This window comes from Sitodiplosis mosellana, unplaced genomic scaffold (genome assembly GCF_009176505.1).
Source record: "Sitodiplosis mosellana isolate CC-2019 unplaced genomic scaffold, AAFC_SMos_1.0 Smas_scaffold_6099, whole genome shotgun sequence".
In the NCBI taxonomy this organism is placed as follows: Eukaryota; Metazoa; Arthropoda; class Insecta; order Diptera; family Cecidomyiidae; genus Sitodiplosis; species Sitodiplosis mosellana.
This window is the reverse complement of record NW_022601340.1, coordinates 899,313-916,573: the sequence shown is the minus strand read 5'-3', so window position 1 is coordinate 916,573 and position 17,261 is coordinate 899,313. Positions and strand designations below refer to the sequence as shown.

At 37.4% G+C, this 17,261-nt stretch overlaps 1 protein-coding gene across 8 annotated transcripts in view; it reads left to right on the top strand.

Moving 5' to 3' along the window:
* The first annotated feature begins 397 nt into the window (after positions 1–397).
* Positions 398–17,261, top strand: part of LOC129573512 (5-hydroxytryptamine receptor 2A-like) — a 39,656-nt gene continuing 22,792 nt past the window's right edge. Inside the window, exons 1-3 of one of the 8 annotated variants that reach the window (XM_055454051.1) lie at positions 403–477; positions 2,144–2,442; positions 9,103–9,701. In XM_055454051.1, the coding sequence (XP_055310026.1) occupies positions 9,629–9,701 (73 nt within the window). In that variant the 5' untranslated portion in view covers positions 403–477; positions 2,144–2,442; positions 9,103–9,628. Of the gene's footprint in view, positions 636–2,143; positions 2,443–9,085; positions 9,702–17,261 lie in introns of all 8 variants that reach the window. The other 7 variants (XM_055454052.1, XM_055454049.1, XM_055454056.1 and 4 more) reach the window with 7 other exon arrangements.

The window sequence follows — 17,261 nt, the reverse complement described above, 5'->3', positions numbered from 1 at the left end:
CCTTTTGGCTTTGGCTTTGGCATTGGCTTTGCCTTCGCTGAATGCTGCCGATAGCTTCGTTTCCATCGTAAACCGTGCTCTCTCTCAACAATACACACAGTGGCGATGCGATGTGTACGTTTTTATACGAAGGCAAGCTAGCAAAGCAACCAAAGCATACGAAGCGAACAACACACGACACGACGCGATACACACACCGAGTGTACGATGGCTATGATGCCATAGAGCTTGCTGCTGCTGCTTCTGTTGTGGAAAACAAAGCATTGGTGTGACGGTGAGAGCCAGTGAACGCGTATTTATATGGTGTATTCGCTTGCTCATCCACTTGGAATATTTCACGATACTGATATCTCAGGCGTGCTGCCGTCAGCATTTCACTTTATTTTCAGTTAGGGTGTTGCTTTTCAAGCATGAACATGGGCCGTAAATTCGTTGTGATTATTCAGAATAGCAAAAAAACAGAATTCGTTTTCGTATGTTAGTATAAAACTGTTTTGTTTTAATTCCGTTGATGGAAAAGTAAAGAATACTGGCGAACGACAGAGAGAGAAAGAGAGAGAGAGAGAGTAAAAAAAAGGAAAGAAACGAACGTCGAAACGGTCCAAAAGTTTATAGCCGAAGCAAACTAATAAAAAGTAAACTTTTTTTTTCTGTTTGTTGCACTGGTTCTGTTATTGTTTGAATTTTTTTGGTTTTTTCCCTCTCGAAATCGGTTTTCGTTGAGATTTACAGTTTCGTCATTTTAATTAGTACTTTTTGCCAATGAATAAATATCAAGGCGGTGAAAATACAAAAGATACGTAAGCACGACAACAAAGAGCAAAAAAGAACGATCCGTTGCAATTATACAAAAGTAAAAACGCGAACAGAAAGAAGAAAAAAATAAGTTAGCGAAAATGAAAAAAAGTCCAGCAAAAAGAAAATAAATAGAATGAGCTCAAGAATTATGTAAATTCTATTTTTGTTTTATTCGAATAAAAGGGAGGACTTGAAAATAATTTTTGGCTTTGAGTTTGTTGTTTGCCTCTGGTTGATGAATTTTTTTTTTTTGTTTTCGCACGATTCAATTATTATTTATTCGTGAGTTGTCGTCATATGAGTAAAACGACAGTTTTCCGTGTCCCGATTACTCGTGTGATGGTGGCTGGAATCAAAATCAAAACAATAATATAAAACCAAATAAAAAAAGCGCACGAAAAACGAACAACGAAGGAAAAATCATAATAATAATAATGATGATAATAACAATAATAATAATAGTAAATAATATATAATTTTGATAAAGCAACAGTGGTATTGTTGCCAAAATACAGAAACGTGAGAAAAAGAATGCAGAAAGAAGGACAGTGACACACGCACACACACACACACACACACACAGAGAGAGAGAGAGAGAGAGAGAGAGTACAGCATCCAGAAAGGTTACTTGTTATCTTCTATAAACATCTCCAAATGAATAGTACACAAAAATATATACGGTATATATATATATATATATATATATGTAGAGCAGGAGAGCTAGAGAGAAAGTGGCTCTTATTATTACTCTCCTATCTGAGAGACCGAGTCGTATTTTCCATCGTGAATGTAAAAAGAAGTAGAAGAAGTCGACAACGAAGACGAAGAATGAGAAAAAATAAAATAAAATAAATTGTGAACAAAGTATATTCTTTTGCCTCATCCTCTTCTTTTTCTCGTCGTCTTTTTTCCTCTTCATTTTCATTTTCGGTCGTTACAGCACGAACGGAGAGAGAGAACGAATACGAATGCGAGCAAGTGTGTTGCGAGAGTGTTTTCTTTTCTTGTAATTTAATATACGCTATCGTCACTATGAATTGTGTGATTTGTTATTTTGATATTTGTCCTGAAATTAAAACAAATATTGCGGTTTTCGGTCCTACTTATGAGACTATTTGGATTTCTTGACAATGAGACGACACAACACACAACACGACACGACCGTTTCTGTCTAAATCTCTCCCTCTCTCTCTCTCTCTCTCTCTCTCTCTCTCTCTCTCTGCCCCTGTGTCTCTGTCTCTGTCTCACTGTGTGTCTCCCTTTTGCGTGCGCCAAATTATTGTTGTCTTCCTCTTCTTTTTATTATTATTATATTTTTTTTATTCCTGCTTAATGTACCAAACAGCCACCACATTAATGAGAGAGAGTGAACGAAAAAGAGCGCGCGCGCTCGCCTCGCACAATCGTTGTCAATAGTCTATTCGAACGAAATGTTGACCCAAAGCACCAAGTTGTTGAAAGTGTGCTAAAGCCAAAAACGCGCGAGAATGGAATGAAATGGAAATCATTACCAAAAACGACAACGACGACGAATGAAAGGGAAAGCACGGTCAAAAGCGAAATGTGCAATGCATTTCACTCGATAGCAATTGAATTGAGGGATTTTTTTTTATTCTGGGGGAGTGCGAAGCAAAGAAAATTCAGGTATGTGTTCAGAAAAGATTAGCTTAATAAATAATTTCGTGGAAAATATAGACCTTTTTCTGTGTATGTATGTATGTGCGAAAGAAATGAATGAGAGCAAATAGACAACGAGCGATAGTGTATGCGAAAGGGAGATAGAAGCGATAGAGACATAGAGTGAGAAAGACGGCGAGCAATAGAGAGAATAAGTGAGCCTCAATCTATTTTACCAGCGCAAAATCCATGATTGGAGTCGTTTTGAAAAGGATGGTATTAGTGCGGTGCAAGCCTTCGAGCGCATAAATATGATCAAAAGTAGTTTTTTGAATGGAAGTTTTTGATTTCAAAACGCACCAATCTATTAATATATGTATGAGGATTGAGCCCGTTTAAATAGCATTTGAGAAATTGAACCGATAAGCATTTCGGACCAAATGTGAAATGTGGAGAGTGTGAGAGGGGATCGAGGAGCAACCACAACATTATATGCGTATACATATTTTGATACAAAGTGGCAGTTGGCGCGTGTGTGCATACTTCATCTGTTCATCGTTGTGCGTTTTATTCAAGACGATGTATGCGTTGTTCACTTCTTTTCTCTTTATTCTTATGCACTGTTATTGTCGCTGTTGGTCTCGTGTATATCGTTTGGTCTAGCGCGTCCGACGGCTGCCATCAGCGCAAAAAGGTAGAAAGAAGAGAGAAAACAACAACAACAACAATAAGAAGAAGCCAACGATGAAAAAAAAAATCCGACGCCTAATGTCTAACACAGTCCGAAATGCGAATGCTTTCCACCAAATCAAATAGAAATTCCATTCCGCTCGGGCTGTGCCAAGCATGAGCATTCAATTTATTAGCTAATTTAACAAGAGCGAAATAATACACATACACACATATATATATACAGCATACACACCTTGAGACGAATGAATGAACGAATCTTTCATCGGATTCTTCAATTCGCACTCCCATGAAGACGCACACAGCCTTAGCCTGATTCCACGTTCCTTTGGTTCCCACTCAATTTCCAAAAAGGGTACAACTAAAGTAAATATCAACGTAAAGACATCAACCACACTCCACTCCACTCCACGTTCTCACCGAACATAACAGCAACGGGGGAAAAAAAAATATCTTTACGTACGTTCTCACGCAATCGCACTCTCACATTTGTGTGACACCGAGTGAATGAAATCAATTTTACTTATCTGGAATCCGGATTGCCAGAAATGCTGCTTTTGGAATCAAATAAAAGAGAGCAACAGCACAGGGAAAAAAAATTATCGCATGTGAGAAAAAAAGAAGTGTAATACACACGTTACTTTGCTCATAAGGCAACGACGACGACAAAAAAATATGATGATGATGATGATAATAATACGGAATTTTATTGGAAAAAGTTCGAATATAACTCGATAAATATTCATGTGTGGTATAAGGATCAGGCTTTAGCCATTTTCATGCAGCGCATGATATTAAATATTGCCTAAACGACGGTGCCGAAGTTGACTAGAAGTTGTTATCATTTTGATTGATCTGAAATGATTTTTTATTTTATTCGTGAATAAGCGAGACAATTTATAATTGCTAAAACATTCGACCGTTCTCTTCTTTTTTTCGGCACATTGTTCGATAAATAATTCCAAATGAATCGCTTTTTTGTCGCTGTTTTGTTCAATCATTGAATTCATGTCACATCGCGTGTGATTCCTCGTTCGCTTCGCTGAATGAGTGAAGACAAAGTTTGGCTGAAGCACATTTTACGGTTGGAAGGTAAGAAAAATCTGGCGGCTGTCGTGTGATATTACGATGTTGAACTCGAGACGATGACGATGACGATGACGATGATGATGACGACGACAACGACGGATGTTAGACAAGTGCATACGATGTAATATGAGGTACATTCAGTCATGCGCTGGTGCTTTTATAATAAAGTAAAGTTGGCAGGAATTTTTTTTCCTGTGCCAAGGAAATTGCAATCAATAAACGTTTTTTGTTGATGTTGTTGTTGCTTCTTGCATTGTACGAAAAATTATTTTAATGGCAAAAAACAATTAGGAGCTATTTCACTCATGTTTTTTGCCACGGATTTTATATCCGTGATGCGATTTGCTATAAAAATGCTTCTCTCTGCGTTTCGCAACTAAACGCGAATCGTGAATAGTTCAGCACCAATAAATGTTTAGAGAGACAGAGTTGCCGATTAATTGATGCGCATACGCATTTTAAACCCAATTTCGAGCAAGTCTGAAGTGAGCATTAGTGTATATATATATATATATATATATATATATGTTTGTATGTATGCCGAGAGTCGCCAAAGTGAAAAAAAAGCAGCCCATTTTCAAAATGGTTTCGAACTATACATTATGCTCCTTCCATCACTATAGAACCAATCCTCTGTGTTCGTTGTATTTTATTCTATTCTATTCGGCTTTTGTTGTTTTCTTCCTTCGTTCGTTCGTTTTGTTAAATTGAATGAATGGTAAAAGACGGGGGAGACAAATGGGAAGACGCAGTCTATTTTGTTCAGTTGATATTGTTGGGAGCAAAGCCAAACGCATGGCAAAAAGTAATGTGTCCGTATTTATTTGCAATGTTCCCACAAATGGTGCGAACAAGAGATGGTTCTTTTGCCAAGGCGCGCACCACACTTTCGCACACACATCGAGAGAAAGAGAGCCAAAAAAAATTATATGAACAAGTTATGGTACGCCTCATTTGGAAACGGTTCATGAAGTCATGATCATGCTAAAACTACTGAATACAATTCAAATTCAGTTGCTTTTGTATTCAACTTCTGAATTTTCATGAAACTTTCATAGAGTTTGATTGTTTGTTTGTTGTTTAAAATTTTTCGATAAAAATTTGTGAACAATTTATTCAGTTGTGTGTGTTGCGTATGTGTGTGTGTGTGTGTGTGTGTGTGTGATGAATGTTCGTTCTGAACACATGCATGCACATGCACACACTGCTCACTCACTCACTCACAAGCACATCATCCAGAGTCAGAGTCTAAGTCTCAAACTTAAGCACATCGACATTTAACTTATTCATACAAAGCCAATGGATTTCAATAGACGAAAAGTTTTTGTCAATTATTTTCTTATTAGTACACAAAACATATCGCACTCACACACTCATACACATGTCGAAGCCCAAGATGAAGAAGAAGGCAAAAGCATGCACGGGCACTACGGGCGTGCACACAGAAGATACACACATATCGAATGAAATAAGAGAAAGCACACCAAGGCACAAGGGAACAATCGCTCGAAGGGGCTTCTTCACATGTATCGAATATAATATTTTGGCGTGTTGCCAATGTGTACTTCAATGTGCTTTTTCGGGGTGGGCGCTTGAGCGCTGTGAGTGAGAGCTTTGAGATGAAACATACATGTTCCAGATGCTTTGGATGATGTCGTTAACACCGAACCAAAATCATAAATTCCCCCCCACCCCCATTTTTCTCTCTCTGTTGTTAAGGCATTCAACATCATTATGAGAAGGGTGAGAGAGTGAGAGAGCGATTGGAATACGGCACGTCATCTCAAAATGTGCTCAAAATGTGCTCAAATGCACATTCATTTTTAATCGCCCTATTGCAACAAACATACGAGCATACAAACGTACGCTCACACACACACAGAGAGACACAGACACAGACACACATAGACATAAATACGACATGTACAGTATGCATGGTGAGGCATGGCATGGCAACGTCTTAAGGAATTCGGCATGCAAATTTGGTGCATTTTTCATCAGGCAACATACAAACTGCATTTTCACTCTCTGTACTCATCGGAGAATTCGTGTAAGCAAACAAACGACAAGAGGAAACAAGGAAATATGCAGTTGTGTGAGAGAAGAAAGAGAGCATGCAAATAACAAAAATCCTGCGGTTTGATGATATTTTATCACTTTGTGAAGAATTAAACTGACTTATATTCCAACATTGAAACGCTTTATGGTGCATCGAAAACAATTTTTCCGTCCTTAAAGAAAAACTTATATAAACTTCCTGGCTTCAGAAAATTCGACTGAATGGAAGTGTGTGTGTGTGTGTGTGTGTGTGGAAGAGACACGAGCGACTGAACGAGCGCGCGTACGTTGTTGGCCCATTTCCAGCAATAAAAACTTTTGATTGGCACTTTTCTAGCACAACAAAATAGTTTAATTTGTTTTCCGAATGGGACTACTGCATAATACACACCAATCGCACTCACTTAATTTGACACTCAACGACGGTGGCGATGGCAATGGCGGCTGAAGCAGTAGCAGCACCGAAGACAGCCACAATAAGCCAACGATGGCTCATAGAATTTGATAGAACAATCGAATGACGAGCCAACGAACAAATGAACAACAAGCATACACACGATACAAAACCTCCCCGACAGAATATTATACGCATTAACCTTGATGCACCCCACGCAAAAACATACCCGCGTTTGTGTATATTTGTGGTGAACGCACTATGGAAACGTCTAATGGCAAACAAGTGGAGTCGCTTTATCCCGCCACTTGCTGACTGTGTGTAATGCTCTTACCACCAAAGTGTCGAAGCAATCATACCCATTGCGAGGCACTGCTTTATTGTGCTCGTGTCGCGGCTTGGCTTAGATTGGCTTCGCCCATGATGCTATGCTATGCTATGCTGTGCTGTGCTGCGCTACGATTCCACTTAGCTGTGTTCCATAGAGCGATTTTTCCACTTTTCGCATGTACTCCATAACGTCATTTTCGACAAACAGCATATTTCCACGTACCGTGCATTCAATCAAATCGAATTTGTGTAATGGTTTTCGAACCGCAAATTTGTACAGTGCTCTTTGACCCGGTTCCCGCTTCACATCGCTGAATGTGTGTATTGTGTCAATTCCGAAAACAGGCTAAAATAAATTTACAGCTCACGCGCGGTCTCTCTCTCTCTTTTTTTTTCTCTTTCGCGCTCTCACTCAATCTCACGCGCCCGTTATTCACTCTCTTCATCTTTTTCTCCATCCATCTATCCATCTCTGTTTCGCCGCCCGTTTACCTTTCCCGTACCACCACTAATCTAATTTGCATTGTTTCATTTTATTTCAGGTTGTAATGAATAAAAAAAGACAACACCAATCAGATAGAAATACACTTATCGTAGTCGGCTGCCCCTATTCATCCCATACACATACATTTATCTCTCTCTCTCTCTCTCTCTCTCTCTCTCTCTGTATTTATATATATAAAAAACGTTATCTACATAGCGAATGAATATCACACTCACACACACACACTATTCTATCACCTCTATTCACTATATTTTCACACATTATTTTAAAGATGAACGGAGCACGATGAAACAGAACTTTGATTCTAAAAGTAATTATAGATGACCCAAATGGTAGCAATCACTCGGTATCTCTATCATTTTATTTGTATTTCGTTACATAAAATAGTTCGCCAAATGCATTTTTCTCTCCCTCTCTCATTGCCTCTATCGCTTCGTTCTCTGTATGTGGTGTCTATGTCAGTCTCTCTGTCAACTGGACAATACACGAGAATACTACACGATATTGGACGCATACAGAGCCGATCCGAGTGGAGCAGAGTAGAGCATCCAATCCACGGTGTAGCTAGTACAACAGGCAAATGAAACGCGCAATAGAGAACAACCAAACAACCAAACTATATAGTTCCAAACTAGACGAAGAAAAAGGCGAAAGCATGAAAGGCAACCAAAATACAGAAACAAAACCACTTTAAAAGATATAATTAATGCAATTTTGTTTTCAGTTGATTTCAATTTATATTCTATTCTGTGCGCAAATTAAAATATCTCGGCAATACGGTTCCATAAAATAAACATACATAAACCTATGGACCACAACGAACAATTGTTGTGGTGAAACGAACTTTTTTTTTGTGTTTGTTTCACTTCTCACTTTCGCTTCTATTTTTCTCTTTCTCTCACACTGTTTCGTTCTATTGCTGGTGATTAATTTCGTTTTATACGGTGGCATTCGTGCATATTTTTGCCTGGTTTTTCATTAACATTTTAATCCAAAGCACACAAAGCATGAAAGATTTCCAATTATCGTGGATTGAAATCACATAAATGTGCATCCAGAGGGCGTGACAGTTGTTCGACATACACACTCATTCATTCATTTCACTTTTGGCGCTGCTCTGCACACTTTGTGTCTATATTGGTGCCTGTACCTGTATTCTGTTTGTCTATATGTGTGAAATGAGTGGGAAAAGTGGTGATGTTATTTATCTATATAGAACATAGACGGATAATTCATTCAAGATAAAATGTAATTTTCAATGAGCGACGCTTGGCTAGAGCTCGGCGCATGATTAACTTACTTTCAATGTGTGAATCTAGTAAAAGCTCAAATTACCGTTTCGATATAATTCATTTATGTTCGTTATTCCCTCTCTCTTTTTTCGCTATCTCTCTCTCTCTCTCTCTCTCTCTCTCTCTCGTGTTAATTCCTTTATTCATCACTCGAATTTTAATTTGGAGAATGTTTTGAGTAAAAGGATTTTTTTTTCCTTATTCGGTCTATATTTTTTTTTTCTGTTAAAAAAACGATGTGAATTAAAACCATACATATGTGTGTGTAAATACATGTATCCTTTGATTGTGACTCGGTATAATATTTTAAAGTGCTTATTTAAATTTAGAAGCGAGTGAACGAGCGACGACCACGACGAAAGACGGCATGTTTTATAAAACATAGTGGAACCACCGATTTTTAACACATACACGCGACATACGAAAAAAAAGAGCAAGAAAATAACCGTGATGAAAATGAAAAAAATATTTTATAAATGATGGACTCAGAACTGAGGAATTGAATTTTGTGGTGCGTGCGTGTGTGCGCTTTTAATCGCTTCGGATTAAGTTTCACATCAATGAATTCAAAATAGTTCGAATGCCACACTCATGACAACCACCAAACACCAACGGCATGATACATTTATTCGAATTGAACAACAGCAACAGCAACAGCAACAGCAGCAGCATAAGCAAATAAGAATTTACAGTGTGTATAAATACGCACGAATTGCACAAGTGAACGAGCAAGAGGGATAGGACGGGAAGGTGAAGCGAGCGGCGGAAGAGAGCGGCAGTGGAGACGACAGCGAGCTAGAATCATCAAACAAATTTTAATTTCGATAACCAGATTCAAATGAAAAAAGCTTTAACATGGAATACCTAGAATCATCTATGAAACCATCGTCTAGCTCGATCGACAGCGATTTGGCAGCGGTGGTTAAAGGTAAGCCTCAATATACCATGCATTATATACACATACATTCTTTCATTACTGTCACCCATCATGTGTCGAAATTTAGTTCACTTTAAGACAACCGTGCAATGCGTTCATTTCGATTCCGCCCTTGACTTACCACTGAATATATATAGAAGAACCAAATGCTCTAGCTATCGATACTCTTGACATGTTGATACATTTCCTCCTCAAGAATGCTTTTACACTCTCAACACTACTGACTCCTTCACTACACACATTTTACCATCCACACACACATACCGTATCTTTTGCTCTTCATTCTGGACATTCTGTTTACTTGTCACTAAACACGCTCTGCATTTTTCTGCTTATTTATTTTTTATTAGTCAAAACCGTTCGTTTAATGGAACCTTATTTAAACAGGAGCAAAAGCGTAGAAAAAACAAAGAACGAAATGGATCAAATCGATTCACTCCTTGTGCTCTTTGAATGTGCACACACACACACATACACATACACGCAGGAAAAAGAAGAAAATAGATAAATAGAAAGTAAAGGCGAGGAAAAAAAATTGATAAAAAGGTTTCGCAGCAATGCTACTGAGCCAGCTATTGCCAAATAATTCTTCCATTTCGCTTCACACACACACACACACACACACACACACACACAAAATGCACCACCACTGAAGCGAGAATATCCAAAGCAATTGACACAGAAAGTTGTCAATTTTGCGGCACGTTTATTGCTAATCCGAGAATAGGCAATGTTTGCTGAAATCCTTTTTTTCCACACGTCAAAGATACACTATTTGATTATAATTTTCATCGCTGGATAGATTTTCGTAACATCTGTGCTGAACTCGTTTTTCTTTTCTCGTTCTATATATTTTTCTTTCTGCGTTGCTTTTCTCTCGTCACCCTTTGTCAAATCGCCTCAATTCATATCGAATTAGAGCTATAGTTTTGCCATTGGCTTTACCATTTTATTGCACACATGACTTTTTCTCCGATGTGTTGGACGAACACGACACGAGAAAAGGATACCAAATGAAAGTACACATTTGCGTCGGAAGACGGCGCTTTGAACCTACCAATTACATCTCCAACGCAGACTAGAGAGAGAGAGAGCGAGAGAGAGAGAGAGAGAGAGAGAGAGAGAGAGAGAGAGAGAGAGAGAAGGGGAATTGAAGCAAAGAGAAATAGAAAAAACAGCAAAAAGAAAACAAATAAACTTTCCTGATTTGAATGAAAAATGTTTTATATATTTATGGAACGTGAATGAATTGTGCGTAAAAAACAAAGTCTTTTTTTTCTGGTTCGTCTTTGAAAAAAACCAACTGGTAACTTAGTTTAGTTACAATACAATTCTGTGATCAGAATCGAACCTAAAAGAAAGGGAAAAAAACCCGAAAACAATGCTAACTAGCATGCTGCTAGTAGCAAAATTGGCTGAAATACGCTTCGAAAATGAATATACCAGCTCGTCACTTTGACGCAATTGTGTGTGAGTCGAAAAAGTCGTTTCTTCTTTCGCTTTTGCGTAATCGTTTGCAAATAGTAGCGCGACGGCTTTGACAACAGGGAGCACAACAGTTGTGATGACAAAAAAAAATTCCATCATAATAAAACAAGAGATATAGATGCAGAGTTTTTTTCTCCTGATTAAAATACAACTAAAATCGAACAGAGTTAAATATGAAATTGTATTTAGTTCAACGAAGATATTTATGAAAATGCTTTCATTTATTCGGCATAAAGAAACTCAATTCAGTTGATCGAAAGCAAGGATGTTTCCCGGGCTGGAATTTTAAGTCATTCCACCAAAATCGTTCGGAATTATTTTTTTCGTACAAAAGACCATATTAGAGTGAAAGAGAGAGATTCCACTATTTTTCAGCGTCCCACCGGAATTATTTCTCACACAATCCACTCTTCCTTGAGTTATCGGAATAATTCCGGTGGGACGCTGAAAAATAGTGGAATCTCTCTCTTTCACTCCAATATGGTCTTATATACGAAAAAAATGATTCCGAACGATTTCGGTGGAATTCTTAGAATTCCAGCCCCGTTTCTACGCGCAAAAACTGAAATACACCTAATGTTGTTGCAATTTCACCTCATTTTTACCTTTTTTTTTGAAAGAAAATTCAAAGAATTTAGGCAAACTCGCACTCTTTAAAATTGAATCGAAATTTGAAGAAGAAGAAAAACAGCAAATAAACCAAAGTATACCCAATATCAAAATTGAATTGAAATTCTGCAAAAAAAAAAACGCTCTCACACGTTTGTTGTGTCTCACAAAAGCACCAAGACTTTTGCCTAACAAAAATAGAATCGCAAGTGTGATTAAATAAATTGATTCTAACATCGGTGATATTTTTAGGCGTATTGCCGAAAGTAACGAGACTCGGTTATAATCATCAACGCGATGGCATGTGCTGTCTTTTGATAATGAAAATGCTATATACGAATTGGCGATGACAATTGCCAAGTAGTCCTTTGTTTGGCGCAGAAGCTGCATCCAAATACAATACGAACAATCAAACGTGTGCACAGACAAAAATCTATTGTTGAAATTCAACAATATTTGCGATAGAGAGAGACACACACACATATATATATATATATATATATATATATATATAGAGAGAGAGAGAGAGCTAAGTAAAAATTGTCAAATCTCAACGTTTGTTTCGAATATATCCCAACAAAAGCGTTTTTCGCACGTACTTCAAACAGCCATTAATGTCTGTGTATGTACTTTGAATTAAGATTTTCCCATTTTTTTACAATATTTTAAACGCTGATTTGTTCAAAGAGCGCATCCTTTTCAAGATGCGCGCATGTTATATAGCAGCAGAAACAGCACATACGCGACGACGGTTTTGTTCTCATGCGTCTCTCCGGCATTATTGTTTGCGTATTGAGCTCACTGTGCCATGAATAATATTTTTCTTTTCTCGCTCTCGCTCTCGCTCTGAACTGTTTTCTATTAGGCTAGTCATTGCCTGAAGGCAAAGCCAAAAGTCTGAAAATATTAGGGCAGAAATGTAATCGTTCTGATTATGGTTCAGTGAGAGCAAAAAGTGGAAGCGAGAGCGGGAGAGAGAGAGAGAGAGAGAGAGAGAGAGAGCGAAACAGAAAAAAATGGCATTGTATACGTGCAGAATGTGCATGTGTTCAGACGCAAATAGCTAATTCAGGTCAAAAGAACAATGCACAAAAGATTATGTGCAGCTCGATGCAGAAAAAAGAGGAAAACACAAGAAGCTACTTTATGCTTATGGATTTAGCGACTCAAAAATTAGCAAGATTTCGAAACAATAGCTGCTCATTTTTGAAAGTCTTTGGCAATATCATCACACATACACAGCAACATACGCACACACACACACACACACACCAAAAATCGAGCCATTTTGAAGCATAAAATACCAAAAGTGAGTCATTTCCACAACGAAATGCTTCAACAGCTCAACAATGACCATATTTTTCCGCCCCGAAAACATATCGCTACTGTGATATGAACCACTAATCTTACATGAAACAATGGCATGAATTTCGAGGCGTCTTCGTGCAAAATGATACGTTGTTATTTTTTTTTCTCTTCTTTTTCTGTATCTGTCGGTTTTGCTCCCCTTTATTTTGTATGCAGATTTCCGAATATTTACTTGAGATTGAAAATTCAAATGATATCCTCACACGCACAAAATAACCCATCTTTCCGTACATTTCGGCTCCATGCATATAATCACAAATCATATTTATGTCTTTATAGTAGAGAGGAAAAACGACGTTCCAACCAGACTATATCGTCTTCACTCAATAAAATGAAGGGTGTGCGAGCGCAAGGCTTACCGCGAAATTACCAAATCTAACAGAGTATTTCGGTGAAAATTTGACTTTGAAATGAGGAGAGAAATGTATATGATATTTTGATATAGCACCCACCGCATCCATCGAAAGCGCGGAAATGCTCGCAGATTTGAAACAAGTATCCTTTCATCAATGCAAATTCTTGTGTGTAAAGCGACAAGAAAGAGAAAAAAAAACCAGAGAAAACGGAAAAGAAACACACAGAAGGAATGTGGCATTTATTTTTTTGTTGGTTAAAAGTTTTACAGTGTTATAAGATTCGTTGCCATGAACGGGTTTTTATTCCAGTTCAAATTCGTGCTTTGATTCCTAACGCAACAACGTTTGTTCTTAATGAAGCGCAAGAAACTCACACATGCGCTTGAATGCACGAAATGTTTCAATCAAGGGAAAAATTATGCTGAAAACAGTATTCTCTTCCATAAAATTCAGTTCAAACGACATTTCCACAATTTAATCTGTTTTTCATATGATTTTATTTGCTTTTTTCTCCTCTTCCCATGGAAAACTTTTAGAAGGATTTTCGATCAAACGAATAAGCACATAACGACATTTCAAATTTTCCACTCCTGTGAATTTCCCATAATATAGCATTTGAAGTGTTTTTTTTCTTTTGCCTTTCTCCTTTCTTTTCTTCTTCTTCAAACTAACCGTAATATTGCCAAGGCATTACGCATACATGTAAATTAGTATGTGCGCCACATATTTGTAATTCACTCACTTTTTGAATAATTCTCATCGACTTTGATTATCTTAAAGAAAAAAAATAACTAGCTATCGGTCTTTAATAATTCAGTTTGATTGCTGTGAGTAAGAATTTCATCCAAATTACTTTCTTTTGATGTGTTTCGATAATGAGATGAGTTCTGCTTCAGTAGATAACACAAAGAGTCCATATATACAATTTTCGCCTTGGCATTCGATGGAAAATAGGTTTTCTCTCTCTTCTTGGTTTTTTTCTTACCATTTACCGTCATAATAATGTCCTCGCACATAGAATAAACTCAATGCGTTTATGGGGGATGGTATTTCTAGGAATCCATGGAAACACCACAACCACAAATGTATGCGAATCGGTTTGTTACTTCTACGAACTAAGAGAATGTGCGAACAACGTAGGTAGAGAGTGACATCGAGTTTGCGTCATAACATTTGGATTTAATTTTATCCAATGAGCATTGTGCAACCGACTCAACCGCGGTTCTCACTCTGGCACAACGAGGAATTTTGACACACACATACAAACTCTTGGATATTATGTGAATGCGTTACAGAGTGAATGTTTCGTTCACTAGAAAAATTGACGCTTTTTGCACAACCCATAACTTCTCTGCATATGAGAAAAACTTATATTTAAAAAAAATAATGTTTTGTGTGTTATTTCATTTCCGACAATTACTTAATCTCGCATAGATAATGGAAGTTGTGCAATCCATGTAAACGCAGCTGCCATAAATAAGAGGAAACCAGTTTTTCTCTCGAATAGAAATGTTGAATCTTGCCTTGAATATGACGACTGAGTGCATGCGTCGACTGAGCATGGTCTGTTTCACACGAATATTATCACAATTCTCATTGAGATGCTTTCGTTGAGTCTTTTCCTTTTCGAAGTAGAACAAAATTAAATCGAAGAATTTTAAGTTTAAAACGTGATAATTCTCGAATATTTGACAATCGGGTGGAGATCAAACGCGAAATTTGAATTTTCTCGGCAGGCTGCTATTCCAAGTGAAAAGTTTGACTTAAGCTGTGCTGCGCAATGGCGAAATCGTATAGAAATTAGAGTTTGTGTGGTTTTTTTCTTCACATTTCTTTGCAAAATGAAATAAGGCTGTGGCAAATATTCATGAAAAATTAATTCTTTTCGATTTTCCGTCGGGAACACTGCAGTTGGCTAAGTATATTGAAAAAAAGCATCGAATTTGTTCCCTCTCATCTTGAATGGAAAAAAAAACGGTTGCCATATGTGGATAAATTGGTTGCTAAAATAAATATGAACGCATTCCCGTTTAATATTTCAAGTGTAACGTGTGCACGATCGCTTGAACTGTGACGTTCATGCATCGCAAGAAATTGCATATTCATTTACGTTTATTGAAACGGAAAGGCCCTGAGATAACAGCGAAAAACTGTAAATGATTGGGTGATTGTCTGAGAATGTAAAATTTTCTCTACCCCAAAGTATGCCGGCAGTGGAAAGAAGAAAAATTACACTGGTGGTGGTGGTGGTGTACAACGTGAATGAAGTGAAAATAAGCATAAAAACCTTAACACCAATGTTTCAACACTCAGCAAAAATCTATCTAGCTGTGCTACCATTTTATGTGGTTTTATCGTGAGTTGAATGCGACGAATATAAAGAAGAACAAGGCAAGATAAAATAAAAAAATCAACCAGTACGAGCATCAAGTAGCCAGATTTCCCTTATAATTTTTGGTATTTCGTTAATATGAATAAAACAGGATTACAACAATACTTGTCTGCTTGTGTTTTACACTTGAACGATTTCATTTAGCTATAGGTCTGTTACGCTTCCATCTCCCTCCGCCGTCGTCCAGAAGAGAGAGAGAGAGTGAGAGAGAGAGAGAGAGAGAGAGAGAGAGAGAGAGAGAGAATAAACGAAGGAGCGACCGAACGAAGAGAGCATCCACGATGTAGGGGCTTTGTATAAAAATAGTCGAATTATTCATTTGCTAATACGCAGCAGGAAGAACAAGTGAATAGTATAGCGCCATTCAATTTTCTTCTCTCTTGTTCGCTTTTTATTTTCGTGTTTTCTCTTCTTCATTCAGTGTCTCTCTTTTTTTTCTGGGTACTATCAGAATTTATATATACTTATATCGTCCAGAGAACAATAATACTGCCAATATGATAATACTGGGTCAATATCATCTCTATTGAAAAGTGTTTTCGCTTTCAAAACACAACAAAAAGAAAGAAAGTATGCAGAGAAAAAAAGATGAATAGAAAATTCAACAAAATTTTAATATTAATAATAAATCACGTGGCTATAAATCGATTTGATTTGTTGAATGGTAACATTAATTCCGATTTAGCGCAATATCGATGTGATTCAACATTCGAAATTCCAAAGTGAATATCACAAATAAAATGCCAAAACTTGGCTATTTTTCCATTAGTGAGGAATGCGCTTCTGAAAATTTCATGTATATATATTTTATGGGATGTATGTGCAGAGAGTGAGTGAGTTGGACTAGCAGTGCTTTAGTTTCAACCACATTTAATATAGCGTATACATACATATATGAAAAAAAAGGTACATTGTGGACAATTCTTTTCAATGAACTCTACTTGATTCGCTGGAATGTGCGTGTGAAAATGTATTGTAAAACCGCAATGTGAAACACCGCTGTATGTTGCGACCGACCGAATATCGTGACAGAAAGAGCAACAGAGAGTGTGAGAGGAAAGAAAACAAAAAAAAAAACTGTGCTGGTTTGACATCGTCGTCGTTGTTTGTCGTAAGGGTGTTGCTGTCGCTGCTGTTGTTACAATTTATAAATGTTGTTTTCCTCCTTACTCTCTTTCGTTCATTCTGCTACGGAACGCATAAATATACATGCTATGCGCACATGCTGGAACCCCCGAGAAAAACTCAGCATTCCGCATAGATTTATTCAGTCATTTGAATAGATAGTATTTTGTGTATGAGACAAATTATATGTTTTCGTTGGAATCTTGTACAATT